The 22,342-nt window shown below is 35.5% G+C and overlaps 1 protein-coding gene across 1 annotated transcript in view; it reads left to right on the top strand.

Moving 5' to 3' along the window:
• Positions 1-1,601: 1,601 nt before the first annotated feature.
• LOC117914223 overlaps positions 1,602-22,342 on the top strand; it is a 71,524-nt gene continuing 50,783 nt past the window's right edge. Inside the window, exon 1 of the mRNA XM_034829459.1 lies at positions 1,602-1,904. Coding sequence (XP_034685350.1) covers positions 1,892-1,904 — 13 coding nt within the window. The 5' untranslated portion in view covers positions 1,602-1,891. The remainder of the gene's footprint in view (positions 1,905-22,342) is intronic.

The following is a 22,342-nucleotide window of genomic DNA, read 5'->3' as shown; positions in this document are numbered from 1 at the left end:
GTTCTACATTTATATGAAAGTTTTTAATTAAAAAAAACAACAAACAGAAAGTGTTCAAATGAATGCTAAGAGTAATACTGACTTGAATCTAGTCTCTAACATTATTCATTAGACATCATCCACTAAAAATGATATAGTGAGCAATTAATCATTTTAATTCATAACACAACTCTATTATATTAAGTTTATTCATTTAAAGGTAACCTGCCCATTGATGACTATTCCAATTCACACCATAGCTATATTAAATTAAGCCTATGCATGCAACATATGGTATATTTATGGGTTCATAAATGGGTGACGGTGGATAGCTGCTTTTGTATGGGCATCCACTTCTATGAGTTATGGTAGAAGATTATTTATTTATAATATTGATATTTAATTTTTACAGGATTTGATTGAAAAATTTTGAAAAACCTTGAGTTTGCCACACAAAAACCATAAAAGTGCAATATTAAAATCATGAAAGCCATGCGAAGGGCCTATCACATGGTTTGATCTCCGCGTTCTTTTGAGCATGAGCCTTGTGAGTTCGTATTCTGCAGAAAACCCCGTTCCTAGGATCTTGTCTAGAACATGAACTCTAGATATTAATCATAGAGTGACACATATCCTAGATTAATAAAATATACAAAGAAGAAAAGGTCCAAGAAGATGAGACCTTAATTTTTTTAGGAACAACGACCCCTTCATATATAAAGTATATATGATTCAATCAAATATATATCATTCACATGATTCAATCATCCTTCACCAATGCTATTCTTTTAAATATCATCACATGATTGATAATGCTTATTATCAAACAATTAACTATTCCAATTGATACCATAACATTAGCTAGGTGTCATTTGAAAGTCCATGCATGGAGCACATGGATTATTATTTATAATTCTTTTAAATATTGTCTAAGATTTGACTCTCGTTATGGAAACATAATGCAAAAATATCTCTTATATTAGTAAATAAAATCACACAAAATTCTATCTTTTACAATAAAAACTTGGCTAGATAAGAAAATCTATGTGCAGAGTGTTAATTTGCATCCAAAATAACAATAATTATTTATGAATTATTAATTAAGAATAATTTAAATAAATTCCTACCCAAGTTCAATCAAATTATTATTAACTTTAATTTTTCAGCAACTTTTGGCGGGTCTTTCACTTGTCAAATTTAGTACTTTAGTTTATCTATTTTCTATGATGTATAAACTTAATTTCTTTGGTCCAAAAAACTAAAAATAAAAAGGTCTTCAAAATACAATATTTCTTCAAGTATTTGTAAGTATTCAAATGTGCCTGAATTGATAATGTTATTAAGTCAATAATTAAGTACTCAAATTCACATGATCATATCTCAACTAGATCAAAGATATATGTTATTTCAAAACGAATGATTCATACAAGACATGGGTTGTTGATTTAAATTATATTTGATCATCGAAAAGTATTAAGCAAATGATTTTTTTTTTTTTAAGAAAAATGATTTTATTATATTTTGATGCTATATCTAGAGAGGAATTCTTCTTCATATTCCTTAAAAAAAGTTAAACAAATTGTGACGAAGTGTATTCCTGGACAATTTTCATGAATAATAATATTTCTTCTTTTTTTTCTCCCTATCTTCTTTCCTTCAAACTTTCAAAAACCATAAACTCAAGGTCAAGGGTTCTCAGAGCAGAAAATATGGGCTAGAGAAACTATAGATTTCTTGATCAATTATAGCTTCTGTTATCCATATGTACCCCTTAAATGAAATGAATTCAAAGCAGGGAAGTTTTAAGCTCTTTTTCCTAGCATAACAGTTTGGCAGTTGGTGTTTCTTTATAGCAGAAGCTGCAAGTGCTGAATTCCAATCCTCAGATCTCAGATACACTCAGAGAGAAACCATGATAATTACAGGTGAGCTCACCAGTAAGCCAACTGATCAGCTAATTTCTAATGAGCGTTTGGCTTTCAGATAATCTTCTATGTTGATCTAACCATTAATCCCATCTTATTTTCAGGTATTGGCAGCTTGATCTTCATGAATAAAAGAAGATCAGTAATGTATGATGTGCTGTACACAAAGGCAAGTGTGACTTACTGTAGATGGGGCCACCTACTCCGCTCGGTGAGTTTATCTTTCACAGTCTCAACATTCGTAGCCTTCTTGCTCATTAACAAGCATGGGTACTCGACCATTGATCTGATTATAACATTCTTGTTGCTGGTTGGAGCCATTGTTCTAGAGATGTATGCCATTATTGTACTACTTTCCTCAGATTGGACCATGCTCTGGTTGAGTAAGCACAAAAAAACCCTCAAGGATGAGATGGATCGAGCAAACAAGAGATGGTCTAATTCCATGGCACAATAAAATCTGATGAGTTTTTGCCTCAAAGACAAGCCAATCAGGTGGTATCTTAGACTACTCCTGAGATTCTCTTACGTTTATGAAATGTTAGAGAAGCATCACTGCAAGAGTTCTGTGACCGTTGCTGATAACTTAAAAGCATTGATCTTCCAGCACCTTTCAGATAAATCAAAGGGTAGTAAGAAGGAACGCTCAGATACCAATTCACATAATTACAAGGAATTATGTGCTGGTAGGGGTGATCTGGTACTCAAGAAAGAAAAATATAATTGTCATGGAGACCTTGGCTGGAGCGTTGAGGAAGACTTTGATCAGAGCATTCTTCTCTGGCACATTGCCACTGATCTCTTGTATTGTACTGATCATCAAAACCAAAATCCAAGCTCGGATAAAAATCCAGATTGTAGAACTATGAGCAAGATGGTGTCAGACTATATGTTGTAACTTCTGGTCATGTGCCCTTTCATGCTCCCTCATGGAATTGGACAGATCACATTTCAAGTCAGCTGTGCGGAGGCCAAACAGTTTTTGGAGGACAAGAAGCTCGTCGGGGAAGGAAGAACCGAGGCTTGCCAAAAGTTACTTGCGGTGAACAATGAAGTTCCACCTCTGCAAGTCAAAGGAGATAAAAGCAAGTCTGTGCTATTCGATGCCTGCAGGCTGGCTAAGTCTCTGCAATTTCTGGAGATATCTGAGAAAGAGAAATGGGAGATGATGTGTGGGTGGAGATGCTGTGTTACGCTGCAAGCCAGTGTGGATGGAATGAGCACGCCCAGCAGCTGAGGCGAGGAGGAGAGCTGCTCACCCATGTATGGCTTCTCATGGCCCATTTTGGTATAAGTGAACATTTCAAGATTTCACAAGGCCACGCAAGGTCTGTGGTGCTTGTGACCTAGGAATACTAGATAGCTCTAGGACCCTTGTTGTGCTTTAACTTTTAATTTAGCAATTTCCATTTTCGTGGTTTTTGGCATTTTGCTCTTGTTTGGGAACATTTTTGAAAACCATTATGAAAAACACTTTTTGAGGATAATTTTCAAAAACACTTCTATTATATTTTTTTTTTATTACACTAAATAGTACACATCTCACAATAAAAGAAATTTAACCAGAAATATGTCATATTAAAAAAAATACACAAATTTGTGATATAAAAAAATTACACATGCATGTCAAAGGGGCACCATCTTGGTGTCACTTTTAGCAATTTGTGGCTCATCTTCAACACAAAATGGTATTGAAGAATCAGAAAATGGTTCCAATTTTTTTGAGGCGGCTCCATCCTAGCGTCATTTTTGGCATGATGGTATGTCAGCTAGTTGAACACTTCCCAAATTTTCACCAATCTTTTCCAATTTTTTTTGCTTAGGCAAAAGATGTCCAAATTTTCTAAAAATGGGTATTCAATTGATCATCAAAGAGACTAAATTAATATTTAAAAAAGTTTACTTGAGCTCAATTGAATATATCTATCCTCCTCAACCAACTTAAAACCTTTGATTAGTGGGAAGTTTATTTTATTAATCTTCATACAATTTTGATACTTCAACTCTACTACTCCTATCTTGCCTTGGGATGTCCCAAGAGGCTCTCATAATCATTATTATTCATATATAAGAACCCAAATCTACCACAATAAAAAACTTAAATAACCATGAAAATCCAAAGAAATCCAACCATAGTTGGATGAAAAGTCCACTCATATTTGTTAAGGAGTTTGGATACTATTTAAGATTATTTGATTAGAAGGGATGGAATCATCCCCGATTGGTAAATCTAATTCTTCACTTTTTTTCAACCTAAAAAATAACTATTTTAGACAAAAATGTCCTCATTTTTTTTGTTGTTAAAATAACATTCTATTTTAAAACTTACATGTAAATAATTGAAGTATTAAAGGACATTTATGTTAAAAAGGTTATTTTTCAAATTAAAAAATGAGAGAGGTTAAATTTACAAATTTGGGTTAGAAACTTGATGACACTTTTAGGTACTTATATGTTGTTTATGAGTGTTAGAACCTCCTCTTCTACCTCCACTACTCTTGTCGACCACTTTTAGTTTCAGTTTTGTAGAGGTGGATGAATCTCATTTTAAATGGGTAGAGTGACCATTGCTTCCAATTATATGAGATTAAATTGCATGATCTAAAGGCCAAATTAATATGTAATGACTTATAATTAACTAGTTGGATAGTACACTTAATGCTAAAATTGAGGTCAAGATACGATTGTTGCCCTTATTACTGTGCAATGTATGATATTTGGTAAAACTAATGATGGAAATAAATCTAAAAATCATGCTAATTCCAAAAATCATGCAAATCATGGTGATGATATAGACTCAACTATCCTTGCATACTTGTTAAGGACCAACTCCAATTTAGTAGCTATCTCTAGGGTAGTTAACTCCAAAATTTGCTCTCAAGGATTATCACTAACCTCATTACCGTTGGAAACCAATCTTGCTCAATGTATGACCATATCAAAGAGTCTTTCCTTATGGGTGTATAGTGACTGCCAAATCAACCAACACAATCCCTTGAATCAAGGCATCAAAATTGACCTTTTTCCTTTTCAATTTTTTCTCTCTCATCTTATGTGTATATTATCTGTACACTTTCTTGTAATGAAAGAGCACGGTTGTTTTTCATTCAAAATTATTTCTTCAGTTGGTTCTTCAAAATCAATCAACCTAATAATAGTTTTCTTTTTTACCACAAATCAACAATTACGCATGACTTTGCATAAATTCCACAAGAAATCTCCAATGACCAATCCTAGAAGGCAAACGGTTTGGTATTCTTAATGCACCTTTTTAAAAATTAGATGGGTTGTCAACTTTTTAAAAATTTCTTTTGAAGAATTTGGATAGTATTATGAAAACCCAAATCTACCACAATCTGTAGTGGTTTTTCCCTTCTAAAAGGGAAAAAAAATGGTGTAAGCTTTGAGATTGTACCTGAACTAAATGGAACAACGGGTCAATGAGCTACAGATATATAGATTCAACGCTCCATTTCATCCATACGGGCAATCTTGCTATTGCATGAAGAGAATGGATCAAAACAACATCATCAATTGAAAGAGGAAATGATTCTTCTTTACAGAAAACTAGAGCCACTAGCTTTCTGCATGGTTATTCCAATCAATCTAAATACACTCACAAAACAAAATATTAAAGCATTCACACCTAGAACTCCATTGAGTACATGATGGCCTGATTATGAAGTTCACAAACAGGTTATAAATTCTGCCAACAACTACACAACAATATGCATTTGAGGCATCCACGATGATAACTTAACATTAATGGACACAATCATAGACTAAGCAGAAGGGATAGAAATCTAATCCAAAATGAGTTCCATTAATTGTTGCAACCTAGAACTCAACTCCACGAGTATAATTTGAATATCTGCTCCACTATCAAAACATTGAAATGAAAAGCAAAGCTCAACATGAAAAAGTAGACCAAAACATTCAAACAGGTAGTCACATCCATTGTTTCCTCCCCATATATCTTGTCACAGCCTAATCAAGCATGAAAAAAACAATGTTGCATTAGGTTATAAATTATGCTAAGCAATCATCTCATGTTCAGCATGTTATATAAACAAAATTTTGAAGAGATTATGTAGTGAACTTACTGAGCAGGTTTAACATCAATCTTCAAGAAAGGACTCCTGTCTAACAATTCTTCAGGAAGCACTGGGGTCCTTTCAGAGTACCTGATCTCCAAATCTCGAAGAGCTTGCAGTGCTCCTTTCTCCACCTTCCATTCCTCCAGTTGATCTAGCTTCCATAGTTTAAGAACTCGATGCTGAGGAAAGCCTCCCAAAGAGCAATGCATTCTCTTCACTAAATAAGATTTGGCAGACAATTTAAGACTTCTTAGGTTGGGAAGCTTATCCAATGACTGCATTGGATCTTCTGTAAGTTCTGACTCGGATAAGGTAAGGTCAATGAGACTATGTGGGAATTGAGACACAATTGATGGATTCCTCTACCGTCCAAGCAAATAAATGCATGAAAGATTCAGGTAACCTGTTAAAGGCTTCAATTCTAGATCCCAAGGCTGGTTATTATCATCAATGGATTTGACCCTTAAAGATCGGAGATGCTTTAGATTTATAACCCAGTCAGTTACTGCCTGTACTTGTGATAACATTGCCTTGGGTTGAGATGACATAACCAATCCCAATTTTCTAAGATTGTGTAACCTGTTTAGGCCGTCTCTTACTGGAGTCTCCTCATCTACAAAGAGCCCACAAAACGTCTGAAGGGTTGTAAGAGAACCAGCACTTGGTCGGAGCATTAGTTTACTTCGGTAGCCCTCCCTCAAGTATATGTGTCGCAGCTGTTTGAATTTGCAGATTGAAATAGGAAGAGTTTTGATGTTAGTATGCTTTATATCTAGAGTTTGAAGATTCCGCAGCTTACTTATGGATGAGGGAAGCTTCTCAAGGAATGTAGATCTCAAGCCAAGGTACCTTAGTTGAGTTAGTTTTCCTAGTGTCTCGGGCAACTTAGGTTTAAATACATTTTCAAGATCAAGCATCCACAGCAATAGGAACCAGTTGCTAGAAATGCATCGCCCCAAAGAATTTCCTATCTCTTCTTCTGATACAATTTTTCTTCCAGTATCAAATGACCAAAAAGAGAGGACATCTTGATAGTAACGCATCAAAGAAGTTGAACTTGTGTGCTAACCACCATGGATATGATCAAAGGTTATATCGTCCCTATCAAGATGATCGACAAGACGACGGATCATGTCATTGCCTGGGTACAACTCAGATCTTGTATAAATATGATCTCCAAGGGTTGTGGCTTGTTTTAGCTTCTTTGTCACTTGAACCATTCCCTGGGCTATCAACAGATTCAAACACCTCTCTGTAACGTCTTCCAGAGCTTCATTCTTGTCCTTTGTTTGTACCAAATCCTCTGCAACCCAGAATGTTATTAATCTTCTTGCTGGGATGTCATAATCATGAGGAAACAAAGTTAGAGAAAATAGACATCTCATCATGTACAAGGACAAATCCTTGTTGATCCTGCATAGGGTATTGGACCAGACTCTTTCTTGGTCATGACAAAGCTGTTGAAGTGTACCGGAACCCTCCTCAATGGTTGCATCCTTCTGTGAGAGTGCTTCTGCCAATTTTACAATCAGCAGTGGCAGCCCCTCACATCTTCTTACAATTTTCTCTTTCAGCTCTTGTATTTCTGAGGGTATGTTTACCTTCAGAGCGTGGGTAAACAATGCCCAACTCTCCTCATCTACTCGTAGTCGTAGTGGGTGAGGATCAATCATCGTTTTAAGATTTGGAGAAACACTCATTTTGCGAGTGATCCAAATCATTCTGCTCCCATTTGATGTATCTCCAAACACCGTTAACAGGTCGTCCCAGAAATAATAATCAGGAGGTTCATCCATAACTATGAGAGACCTGTTATTAATCAAGAAAGCTTTCAGCTTCTGCATCATTTCGTCGCATTCACTGCCAGCACATGCACCTCTCGTGACTCTCGTGTTATTGATTATCAATTGTTTCATTATGTCTAAGAGAATCTGACGTGAATCACCTCTAGTTGAACAAGCCGTAGTAGATGGCCAAGCACGAAATGAGAAGTGATCCACAATCGCTATATTGTTGAAGATCAGCTTGGCTAGGGTTGTCTTTCCAATGCCTTCCATACCCATAATTGAAATCACACGGAAACTCTTATCAGCTGCAAGTAACCGTGTCATCATTGCATGTACATCATCAGCAAAGCTGGCGAAATCAGGTTCTTGTGTTGTAGGCTGTGGCAGTATTCGTGTCGTAGACTTTAGCTTCCTCCTTTGACCCTGAACTTGAGTGTCTTTTTGAGGCTCGTGTTTAGAGAGATTTTGGATCTTAGCATATGCCTTGTCCATCTCCACGCCGAGCTTGTGCTGAGATTTTGATTTGCCAAAAGAAGATCGAATCCAACTTCTCATTCTGAGGTGTTGGTTATTGTTGATGAAGTCCTCGATTACAACCACAACAGACACGGAAGAATGGGATAGCTCCTCCATCCACGCCATTCCTCTATCGTCTAAATCTACTAATTCTTACCCTTCCAGAAAACCATCCAAGGACCGGAATTTGTCTAGTACCCGTCTGGCTTTCTTCTTAGCATCTGGATGAAGTGCCTTCAGAGCTCGCAGAGCTAATACCTTCTCTTCCACTGGGGAAACAACTCTGTTTGCCAGCTTCTGACCATCTATTGAGAACATGGGTGACCACTCCATTTCTTCCAAGTATTCAGGAACTTCCATAGAACATTGTACGATTGGTATGGCAAGAATAGTAGAGATTTTAGACTTCATCAATTCCAGCTTCTTGTGAATTCTGATTAATAAAATCCATCTCTCCCAATGTCCTCTTCTCCTTTGTTTTTCAGTTGATCTAATTAGAAGGTCATCAATTACATCTTCAAAATCATAGGCAATGTTCATTAATGATTCCTCTGTCAAGTCATAACGAGCACTGATCAATTTGCTTTGGATCCTTTGGACCTGTTCTTCAACTCCAACCAAAATTATTGGTTCTTGAATCAGCAAAACATACAGTTTCTCTAAAACCCTCGATAAGGCCAACTCACCCTGTCACGACCCAAATTCCAGGCAACCCAAAATTTGACCCGTGACCCCAAGTCAAAGGTTTGACCCTAAGGGTTTCTCCTATTCCACGTTGGCAGTCAACCAAAACACTCTGGATTTTTTTTTTTTTTATATCAATCCCACTAGAATTCTCATAAACTATAATATCCCAAAACTACTCAAAACAACAAGATTAAATAAATATTCATTATAATCCAAAATAAAAGTTCCCAATTAACAAATTTATCAAAATAAAACTTCATAACAAATCCATGAGTCATAATTACTAAAACAAATCCCAAAATCCAAAAAGAAACACAATAACAAAAAAAATGCCACGCTCCACTAGGCTGCTCCAGGAGCATCCTGAAGTCCTCCCTGCCCCACCTGTGGATCCTCATGAGAGATATCTGCATCTAAAAAGGTATAACAAGGAAGGGGTGAGCATTTCCACATTGCTCAGTAGGGTGCCTAACACCCAAGGGGTTAAGGGGATTACTAAGTTTCAAGGAATACGAAAATGACACTTCAACACAAAAGGAACAATTCAACAGTATCAATCAATCGCATAGTGTAATATATAATATTATACACAATCTCATAATATTCAACAATTACATGGATGCACATGAACGTGTGACACACAGTCATACAATGCACTATTGTTTTCGGGCTTTCACCGAAGGATACGCGTCCGCACCCAAATACACTCCCCATTCGGAGTCTTCCCGGGGTAACTTTTGGGTCTTTCACCCTAGGGATCTCTCTCCCTTCTTAGTTCGCCTCACACGGGCTTTCACTTTTCATCACTATTTTATTTTATTTTTCCATTTCATACACTTTTCACAATTTTTTTCTTCATACAACCATGATGCAAATGAATGCCACAATTCCAATGTTCCTCAATAATTCAACAATCTCAACATTCCCCAACAATCCAATAAAATAATTTCACACATTAAAATTTCCGATAATATCTCAAACAAATATTCAAAAATTTGCATATCAAAATCTTGAAATTTTACCACACTTACAAAATTTTCCACCATTATAATAATTTTTAACATCCGAAATTAACTAACTTTTTACCCTAAAATTTTCGAAAATATTCTAACCAATGCCTAAAAATTCACAAATCATTATATTTGGAATCTAACCCAAATTTTGGAATTTTCCAACCCATCTAATAATTTTTAACATTTCAAAACAATTAATTATCAATCAAAATCAACTTCCCGAAATTCTAAAAATTCCAAACAAATTCCAAATATTCTAGAAAAATTCATACAACACCTATAATTCCTAATTAACTCATAATGACAATATTTAGAATTTTTTCTCAAGGGAAAAACATAAAAATTTAAGTTTTAGGGTTAGGGTCCCCTACCTCAGATCTGAAAATTCAGCCGCTAAAAATACGATTGGCCACCGTAGGATTATTCCCCTCGTCGAGAAGAACACCCCCTCCAAATTTGAGCCAAAATGGAGGTCGTTTGACCACCCAAACGGCCGGTCAAAGCTCCGGCGAGGTGAGAATTGCTACAGTGCCGCCGCCCCCTTTCTCCCGGATCTGCTACTGTTCCCTTTTCCACTTAAGCCCATTTCTTTTCTTTTTAAATCAGCCCACTCAAGCCCATTTCTCTTTCTTTTAAATCAGCCCACTTCACATGGCTTTTAAAAGCCACCAGCCACTTAAGCCCACATCCAAGCCCAACTCAAAATCTAAGCCCAATCCATTATTATTATTATTATTTTCTTTTACAACCCATTACCTTACAACCAATATTCAAAGCCCATTGCATATATTTATTTTATTTCTTTTATTTTCTTTTCTTTTGTTTATTCTAATTGTTTTATTTTATTTTATTTCCAATTCTTTTTTTTTTTTTTTTTTTTTACACACAAATTTATTTATTACTACCAATCTAAAACTAGTTTTCTCAATTTTTTTATTCATCAATTTAATTTAATTGATTTATTTATTTTTCTTAATTAATTCTAATTAATCCTAATTTATTTATTTTTCATTTTCGTTTTCGTTTTTCGTTCCCGAAAATTTCCAATTTCTAAAATCCTAAGAAATTTTCTATCCTAAGGCTGACACGGCATAAAATTTCAACTCGTTTAATTGACCGACACAATAAAACGAAATTCACCAATCCGAAATTGACACGTGTTCTCCAAACACTTTTCTTTTTGACTTTTCAACCATTACACACAATAAGACTTTTCAAACTAAAATGCTAACGTGGCATAAAATACCCGGTCATTACATCCTACCCCCCTAAAAGAAATTTCGTCCCGAAATTTAAACTAGCTTACCTTAAAATTCATAGAAGAGTTGCGGATAATGTCGTCTCATTTCTTCCTCAGGTTCCCAAGTGGCTTCTTCTATCCCATGGTGTTGCCACCACACTTTGACTGCAGGAATCACCTTGTTCTTGAACCTATGCTCTCCAACTTCCAGAATTTGTAAAGGTTCCTCCACATAAGAAGTATCTTCACTAATCTGAACATCTTGCAAGTCCACTACCCAAGTTGGATCTGGAGTACATTTCCTTAGCATTGACACATGGAAAACATCATGCACAAGGGACAACTGTTGAGGCAAAATTAACTTGTATGCCACTGGGCCAACTCTCTTATCAATCTGAAATGGTCCAACAAACCTAGGGGCTAACTTCCCTTTCTTCCCAAATCGAAATATGCCTCTTCGAGGGGACACTTTTACAAACACCCAATCCCCTTCCTCAAACTCCAAGGGCCTTCTCCTTTTGTCTGCATAACTTTTCTGTCTATCTTGGGCAGTCTTAAGTTTTTCCTTGATGAGTTGTATCTTCTCTGTAGTCTCTTGGACAATCTCAGGTCCCAACAAACGACTCTCACCCATTTCTATCCAACACAAAGGCGATCTACAAGGTCTCCCATAGAGTGCTTCATAAGGTGCCATGCCAATACTAGATTGGTAACTATTGTTATAAGCAAACTCTGCCAAAGGTAAGTAATCTGCCCAATTTCCTCCAAAATCCAAAACACAAGCCCTTAACATGTCTTCTAAGATCTGGATCACTCTCTCTGATTGACCATCTGTCTGAGGGTGAAAAGCGGTGCTAAAATTCAGTTGGGTGCCCAAAGCCCTTTGTAAACTCTGCCAAAACTGAGAAGTAAACTTAGGGTCCCTGTCAGACACTATAGATACGGGTATCCCATGCAATCTCACAATCTCCTGTATATACAACTTAGCCAAAGAGTTCATGGAATCAGTAGTTTTCATGGCTAGAAAATGAGCTGACTTAGTAAGACGGTCCACAATCACCCAAACTCCATTTTTCTTGCTTCTAGTTCTTGGCAACCCTATCACAAAGTCCATAGTGATATTATCCCACTTCCATTCAGGTATAGGTAAAGGTTGCAACAACCCTGCAGGTCTCTGGTGTTCAGCCTTCACTTGCTGACAAATCTGACAATTAGCTACAAACTGAGCAATATCTCTCTTCATCCCACTCCACCAAAACTGTCTCTTTAAGTCTTGATACATCTTGGTATTCCCAGGGTGGATGGTATACTTCGCCCTATGAGCATCTGCTAGAAGTTCATTTCTCAACTCCACATCTTTTGGCACACACAATCTCCCTTTGAACCTCACACTCCCATCTTCATACATAGACCAATTTTCATCTATTTCACCTGCTACCAATTGGGCTTTAACCTTTTCTAAAAACTCATCATGAACTTGGCCTTCCACTATTCTCTGGATAACCATTGGTCTAGCTGATATACTGTACAAGCATGGACCATGCCCTTCCAAACCAAGACATAATTCAAAATCCTCAATAACTGCATGCATCTCAAACTCTCTCAACTCCAAGCTAGACAACTGGCCAACACTCTTCCTACTCAAGGCATCTGCTACAACATTCGCCTTTCCTGGATGATAATGAAGAGCAAAATCATAATCTTCCAATGTCTCCATCCATCTCCTTTGCCTAGAGTTCAGATCCTTTTGAGTGAAAATATATTTCAAACTCTTGTGATCGGAGTACACCTCAAACTTCTCTCCATACAAATAGTGTCTCCAAGTCTTAAGGGCAAACACCACTGCTGCAAGCTCCAAATCATGTGTTGGATAATTCCGCTCATGTTGCTTTAACTGTCTTGAGGCATAAGCTACCACCTTGCCTTGCTGCATTAACACACACCCTAGCCCCACTGTGGAAGCATCACAGTAAATTGTAAACAACTCTCCACTAATAGGAGCAGTTAACACTGGAGCAGTGGTCAATTTCCGCTTCAACTCCTGGAAAGCATTCTCACACTCCTCATTCCAATCAAACTTCACCCCTTTTCTAGTCAACCGAGTCATTGGTGCTGCAATTCTAGAGAAGTCTTCCACAAATCTCCTATAATATCCAGCCAACCCCAAGAAACTTCTAACCTCAAATACATTAGTAGGCCTTTGCCACTCCTGTACAGCTTCCACCTTGGAATGGTCTACTGCTATTCCTGCCTCAGAAACCACATGGCCTAAGAAATTCACTTCAGTAAGCCAAAACTCACTTTTGTCCAACTTCCCATACAACTGATGCCTTCTCAAAGTTCCAAGAGTGGTCACCAAATGCTGCTTATGCTCCTCCAAACTCCTGGAGTAGATCAAGATGTCATCCACAAATACAATCACAAACTGATCCAAGTAAGCACGAAATACCCTGTTCATTAAATCCATGAAAGCAGCGGGGGCATTAGTTAACCCAAAAGGCATGACTAAGAACTCATAATGCCCATATCTTGTTCTAAAAGCAGTTTTAGAAACATCTTCTTCCCTAACCCTCAATTGATGATACCCAGTTCTCAAGTCAATCTTACTAAAATACTTTGCACCCTTCAACTGATCAAACAAGTCATCTATCCTTGGAAGAGGATACTTGTTCTTCACAGTAACTCTATTCAACTTCCTATAGTCAATACATAACCTTAGTGTGTCATCCTTCTTCTTCACAAACAACACTGGGGCTCCCCATGGCGATGTACTTGGACGAATAAAACCCTTACCCAACAATTCATCTAACTGAGTTTTCAATTCTTTCAACTCAAGAGGGGCCATCCTATAAGGGGATACTGAAATAGGATCAGTTCCTGGGTATACTTCAATAGAGAAATCAAACTCTCTATGAGGTGGTAAACCTGGTAACTCATTTGGGAATACATCCTGAAACTTCCTCACCACTGGAATTTCTGTAATGTCCTTCTGGGCTTTCTCCTTACCACGAAGGCAAGCTAGGAAATTTATTGATCCCTTCCTCAACACATACTGATAACACGGATCGGACTGCGAAAAAGGCAAACTAACACACTTCCCTCCAACAAAGCAAACCTCAAATCCCTCTGGCAGACAAAATATTATCCTGCGGCGATGACAATCAATAATCGCTCTATACACTGTCAACCAATCCATTCCCAAGATAACATCATACCCAGTCATATCCAAAATCCTCAAATCCACATTTAGTGCTCTATCTGCCAAGGTAATAACACACCCCTTGCATATTCTATCAATTCTAGAATTTGTACCCACTTAGCAACTTCAACAATTATCAAAACTTTCACTTTCATACAATCACAATACATAATTTAATTAATCATCAACTCGCCAATTAACACATACAAAAATCATAACATTACAATACGCACAAACACTCACAAACATTGACCCCAAGGTATTATCGCAACCTTGGCTCTGATACCACGCTGTCACGACCCAAATTCCAGGCAACCCAAAATTTGACCCGTGACCCCAGGTCAAAGGTTTGACCCTAAGGGTTTCTCCTATTCCACGTTGGCAGTCAACCAAAACACTCTGGATTTTTTTTTTTTTATATCAATCCCACTAGAATTCTCATAAACTATAATATCCCAAAACTACTCAAAACAACAAGATTAAATAAATATTCATTATAATCCAAAATAAAAGTTCCCAATTAACAAATTTATCAAAATAAAACTTCATAACAAATCCATGAGTCATAATTACTAAAACAAATCCCAAAATCCAAAAAGAAACACAATAACAAAAAAAATGCCACGCTCCACTAGGCTGCTCCAGGAGCATCCTGAAGTCCTCCCTGCCCCACCTGTGGATCCTCATGAGAGATATCTGCATCTAAAAAGGTATAACAAGGAAGGGGTGAGCATTTCCACATTGCTCAGTAGGGTGCCTAACACCCAAGGGGTTAAGGGGATTACTAAGTTTCAAGGAATACGAAAATGACACTTCAACACAAAAGGAACAATTCAACAGTATCAATCAATCGCATAGTGTAATATATAATATTATACACAATCTCATAATATTCAACAATTACATGGATGCACATGAACGTGTGACACACAGTCATACAATGCACTATTGTTTTCGGGCTTTCACCGAAGGATACGCGTCCGCACCCAAATACACTCCCCATTCGGAGTCTTCCCGGGGTAAACTTTTGGGTCTTTCACCCTAGGGATCTCTCTCCCTTCTTAGTTCGCCTCACACGGGCTTTCACTTTTCATCACTATTTTATTTTATTTTTCCATTTCATACACTTTTCACAATTTTTTTCTTCATACAACCATGATGCAAATGAATGCCACAGTTCCAATGTTCCTCAATAATTCAACAATCTCAACATTCCCCAACAATCCAATAAAATAATTTCACACATTAAAATTTCCGATAATATCTCAAACAAATATTCAAAAATTTGCATATCAAAATCTTGAAATTTTACCACACTTACAAAAATTTTCCACCATTATAATAATTTTTAACATCCGAAATTAACTAACTTTTTACCCTAAAATTTTCGAAAATATTCTAACCAATGCCTAAAAATTCACAAATCATTATATTTGGAATCTAACCCAAATTTTGGAATTTTCCAACCCATCTAATAATTTTTAACATTTCAAAACAATTAATTATCAATCAAAATCAACTTCCCGAAATTCTAAAAATTCCAAACAAACTCCAAATATTCTGGAAAAATTCATACAACACCTATAATTCCTAATTAACTCATAATGACAATATTTACAATTTTTTCTCAAGGGAAAAACATAAAAATTTAAGTTTTAGGGTTAGGGTCCCCTACCTCAGATCTGAAAATTCAGCCGCTAAAAATACGATTGGCCATCGTAGGATTATTCCCCTCATCGAGAAGAACACCCCCTCCAAATTTGAGCCAAAATGGAGGTCGTTTGACCACCCAAACGGCCGGTCAAAGCTCCGGCGAGGTGAGAATTGCTACAGTGCCGCCGCCCCCTTTCTCCCGGATCTGCTACTGTTCCCTTTTCCACTTAAGCCCATTTCTTTTCTTTTTAAATCAGCCCACTCAAGCCCATTTCTCTTTCTTTTAAATCAGCCCACTTCACATGGCTTTTAAAAGCCACCAGCCACTTAAGCCCACATCCAAGCCCAACTCAAAATCTAAGCCCAATCCATTATTATTATTATTATTTTCTTTTACAACCCATTACCTTACAACCAATATTCAAAGCCCATTGCATATATTTATTTTATTTCTTTTATTTTCTTTTCTTTTGTTTATTCTAATTGTTTTATTTTATTTTATTTCCAATTCTTTTTTTTTTTTTTTTACACACAAATTTATTTATTACTACCAATCTAAAACTAGTTTTCTCAATTTTTTTATTCATCAATTTAATTTAATTGATTTATTTATTTTTCTTAATTAATTCTAATTAATCCTAATTTATTTATTTTTCATTTTCGTTTTCGTTTTTCGTTCCCGAAAATTTCCAATTTCTAAAATCCTAAGAAATTTTCTATCCTAAGGCTGACATGGCATAAAATTTCAACTCGTTTAATTGACCGACACAATAAAACGAAATTCACCAATCCGAAATTGACACGTGTTCTCCAAACACTTTTCTTTTTGACTTTTCAACCATTACACACAATAAGACTTTTCAAACTAAAATGCTAACGTGGCATAAAATACCCGGTCATTACACACCCACTCGTGTGTGTTTATAGATCATCGTCACTTCTTCATCTCTTCCCTCGTTGAACATCCACATCGCTTCCTCTTCCATCCCGTGTAGAGTTTCCATGCAACATCTTCCGGTAAGGAACAAAATGTTGGAAATGGTTTCTATTTTAGTAAAATAAAAATAAATAAAGGTTTTTAAGTTTATGACTCATTTAAATATTATTTTTCCTAAAAAAAAATAAAACGTAGGGACACATCTCTTAGGGGTAACCACCCATATCTATAGACATGAGACATTTTCATTGATGTTATAACTACCGTTAGTAATATTTGATGGGAAGAAGAGAAAAATATAGGAATATACTTAATGCCAAAAGGAATAAGGGTCTCTAGTCTACAACAATAGGTCTGTGAGTTCTATCGGTGCATAGGCATAATGTCTTTGAAGGACTAGCTAATGAATACCTATTTTGTGTAAATTTGATATTCATGGCTGGAGGAACGATTTTATTGGTTAGGCTTTCAATTCAATATTTATCGTTTTAAATTAATTTAGTTCTATTTTCATATTTGATGAGAGAAATTTATTTCCATGTTCATTGGGTATTTCTAATTCAATCCATATGGAGAAAATTCACATATATATGGTGATGATAATTTTCATGCAGGATGAGTTGGTTCCATATTTAAATTATCATAAAAAAAAACTGAACCATTGGCCTAAGGCCCATGTTTATTAAAGGTTGCCTTCTCTAAACTAAAATGTTGGCTCTATCACTGTGAACATGTATAGATTAAATTTTTATAAGTAGTATTTAGAAACACTACTTATATTTGTCTACCATTAACTTTGGTAATTTTTTATATCATATTAGAGTAACATGTGATTAATTAAGTAATAGCCACAACATTCTTGATTATGATGATGTTAAGTGACAAAGGAAAATTTAATTCTTGTCACATAAAATTAATGAAAGCAATATTTGAAATAAACATAAAAAATAATAATAATTTAATCCCAGAAAGTAATTATTATGTTTTGTGTTTATTTAGGATGTGATGGTAAAATAAAAAATAAAAAATTGCCTATAGGCCTAAAATTATTAGTTCCAATAATGTAATTAAAAAAAATCATTTGTGTGTCGTCTTCTATTCCCATAGGAAAGTTTATGATGACGTGTTGATTTTTTATTAATTGGAATTAATTTACATGAGTAAATTTTAATATTTGCTTCATTGCATATTAGTAAGCTTTGTCATTTATTTTGCAGTTCAATCTATATCCGTTCCCAATTTTGATTCATTTTGTATACCTTCTTTGAATGTTACTGATAACTATGCTAATTGGAAGGAGAAAATTCTCCTTACATTGGGTTACATGGACCTTAAATTAGCACTTCATGTGGATGAGCCATTGGTTCCTATGGAATCAAGTACCCAAACTGAGAAAGCATATGAACATTAGGAGCGATCTAATTGCTTAAGTTTGATGTTTATCAAGTTTAGTATTGGGAAAAGTATCTGTGGTTCAATTCTTGATGATGCTAAGGTAAAAGAATATCTCAAGTTATTAAGCAATAGTTTGAGACTTCTGACAAGGCTTTGGTTAGCACCCTAATGACAAAGATGGTTCCTATGAAGTTTAATGACACAAAAGGAGTACGTGAGCACATAATGAAAATGAGGGATATTGTTGCTCAACTTAAGTCATTGGAGATTGAGATGTCTGAGTCATTTTTGGTTCACTTCATTCTCTTCCATTTGATTATGGACCTTTTAAGATTTCATACAACACACATAAGAAAAAATGGTATATCAATGAACTTTTGACCATGTGTGTGCAAGAGAAAGGGAAACTAAATTAAGAAAGGATTGAAGTGCTCATTTGGCGACTTAAGAAAAGAAACCAGGTAAGAAAGGTAAAGGAAAGCAAAAGACATCTCTTAATCATGTTAATAAGGACGACATCAAGTGTTTCTTTTGCAAGAATAAAGGACACATCAAGAAGAGTTATCCCAAATTTAAGGTTTGGCTTGAAAAGAAAGGTAATCTCATCTCTTTAGTGTGTTATGAATCTAATATGGTTCATATTTCTTACAACACTTAGTGGATCGATTCTAGTACTACAATCCATGTTGCCAATACCATGCAGGGCTTTTTAAACTAAAGGAAACCAACGAAAAATGAATACTTTATCTATTCTGGAAAACGAATAAGTTCACATGTGGAAATGGTTGGGAACTATAGACTTGTTCTTAGATTTGGCTTTGTTTTAGACCTTGAAAAAACGTTTTATGTTCCTTTTTTTTTTTCTAGAAATCTTATTTCAATTTCGAGGATTTTACCCTATGGTTTTAGTTTTAAATTTGCTAGTATTTCATTTCATTTGATAAAAGACAATGATGTTGTTGGTGATGGTATTTTGGATAATGGTTTATTCAAACTCTATTTAAATCCTATTTTTAATCATAGCCTTACAATTATGCATGGAAATATTGGCATTAAGTGTGGTGTTATAAATGAGAAATCCTCCATATTATGGCACAAGAGATTAAGTCATATCTCTATTGAAAGAATTAAAATACTGGTAAATGATGGAGTCCTTGAAGCTCTTGATTTTACAGATTTTGATATTTGTATGGACTACATTAAGGGAAAGCAGACCAACAGGACTAACAAGCAAAGTGTTAGGAGGATTGATGATGTTTTAGAGATCATACACACTGACATTAGCGGTCCACATGATATGTGCTTAAATGGTCAAAGATATTTTATCACTTTCATTGATGACTGCTCATAATATAGTTATCTCTTTTCGCTTTATGATAAGAGTGAAACACTAGATGCTTTCAAAATCTATAAAGCAGAGGTAAAAAAATTAAGATCATGTAGTTAAATAGAGGTGGTGAATATTATGGTAGGTATATTGAAAAAGGACAATTATTTGGTCCATTTACGAGGTTCCTATAGGATTGGTTCACCATCCCAATACACAATGCTTGGCTTACCATCTTAAAATGGTGTGGTTGAAAAATGAAACTGAACCCTAAATGACATGGTTAAGAGTATGGTTAGTAACTCCAATCTTCTATTATCCTTGTAGAGTGAAGCCATAAATTAAGACAATGACATATGTACTAAACCGGGTTCCAACTAAGGTAGTACCCAAAATGCCTTTGAGTTATGGAAAGGTTTGAAACCCAGTCTAAGGCATGTACATGTATGGGGTTGCCCCGTTGAAATTAGAGTTTATAATCCTTAAGAAAAGAAATTACACTCAAGAATAGTCGGTGGATATTTCATTGGTTGTGCATAAAAGTCTAAGGGATACAAATTTTATTGTTCTTCTCATGCTACGAAAATCGTAGAATCTCATAATGCAAGGTTTTTGGAGAATGATGTGACTAGTGAGAGCAATGAACCTCGACACTTAGTGTTTGAGAAACGCCACAATATTGAACCTACTCTTGAGTTTTCAAGTAGACCGATTGCTTTCCTTGATAGTCATCAGGATTCAACAATTCAAGAGGCACCAGTTGTTCATGAACCACATCATGAGGATATTCTGATGGATCTAGTTATTCAACATCCTCAACAAGAGAATGTTGATATAACATTAAGAAGATCTACTAGAGAAAGGAGACCTACAATTTCTTCTGATTATGTTGTGTACCTACAAGAATAAGACATTGATATTGGTGCTAAAGATGACCCCATTACGTTTTCACAAGCCATGGGTGGAAGTGAATCCACAATATGGTACAATGCCATAAAAGATGAGATGAATTCAATAGCTAATAATCAAGTCTGGGATCTTGTTGAGTTGCCTAAAGGTGCAAAGACCATTGATTGTAAATGGGTTTTTAAAACTAAAAAAGACTCCTCAGGTAATATTGAAATATATAAGGCAAGACTTGTAGCCCAAGGATTCACTTGACAAGAAGGAATTGATTATCATGATACCTTATTTCCTATTTCAAAGAAGGATTGATTTCAGATAATCATGACATTATTGGCTCATTTTGATATGGAGCTACATCAGATGGATGTGGAAACAACCTTCCATAACGGAGAGCTAGAGGAAGAGATTTACATGGAACAACCAAAAGGGTTCATCTCAAATGGGAATGATCACATGTTTTGCAAGCTTAAGAAATCTATATATGGACTAAAACAGCCATCCTATTAATGGTTTTTAAAGTTTCATGATGTTATTTCTTCATTTGGTTTAATAGAGAATGTTATGAATCAATGTATATACCATAAGGTCAGTGGGAGGAAAATGATTTTCTTAGTCCTATATGTGGATGATATTTTACTTGCTTCAAACGATTTGGGCTTACTTCATGAGGTGAAGCGATTTATCTCATAACAGTTTGACATAAAAGATATGGGTGAAGTTTCTTATGTCATTGGCATAAAGATTGAAAGAGACAGATCTCAACGGATATTAGGATTGTCTCAAGAAACCTATATTAATAAAGTGCTTGAGAGATTTTGTATGAAGGATTGTTCACCTAGTATTACACAAATCGTCAAAGGTGACAAATTTAGTTTGAACCAGTGCCCAAGTAATGATTTGTAGAAGAAAGAGATGAAAAACTTTTATTATACTTCTGTAGTTGGAGCTTAATGTATGCTCAAGTTTGTAAAAGACTTGACATTTCTTATGCAATAGGAATATTAGGCAGATATCAAAGTAATCTAGGTTTGGAACATTAGAGAGTTGCAAAGAAAGTCATGTGATACCTTGAGGGGACTAGGGACTGCAAGCTTACATATAGGCAATCTAAATATGTCTTCTTATTAGCTGAAGGGTCCATTTAAAATTTGTAGCATGTTTTGAAGCAATGTCATAGGATATCGAGTTGAGGAGTTTTACTTTAGGGATGTTGACTCAATCTCTAAGCCATTAAGGATTTACTACGATAACTCTGCTACAGTGTTTTTGGACAAGAATAATAAGAGTGGAAGTTGCAGTGAACACATCGACATAAAGTACTTAGCTATTGGGGAACATGTTAAGTCAAACAAGGTGGCTATTGAGCATATTAGTACCAGATTGATGATTGTGGATCCTTTGATGAAGGGATTGCCACCTAAGGCTTATAAGGAACATGTTGAGCATATGAGACTCAATTTTATTTTGTAGATTTCAAGTAATTGAGATACCCTCTGTGTTTTATCGCATGTTTTGGTTGATATGAAAACTCCAATTATTTCAATTTTGTCTTCTAATTTTGGGTGTATACATAAAGTTTAGAGAATGACAATATGCATGTTATGAATATTAAGTAGACCTTGAATGAGAATTTGGAAACTCATTCATAAAGAAATGACTAACATATTGTTCATATTCAAAG

Source organism: Vitis riparia, chromosome 5 (assembly GCF_004353265.1).
Source record: "Vitis riparia cultivar Riparia Gloire de Montpellier isolate 1030 chromosome 5, EGFV_Vit.rip_1.0, whole genome shotgun sequence".
NCBI classification, from domain to species: Eukaryota; Viridiplantae; Streptophyta; class Magnoliopsida; order Vitales; family Vitaceae; genus Vitis; species Vitis riparia.
This window is presented reverse-complemented; position numbering and strand designations above follow the sequence as displayed.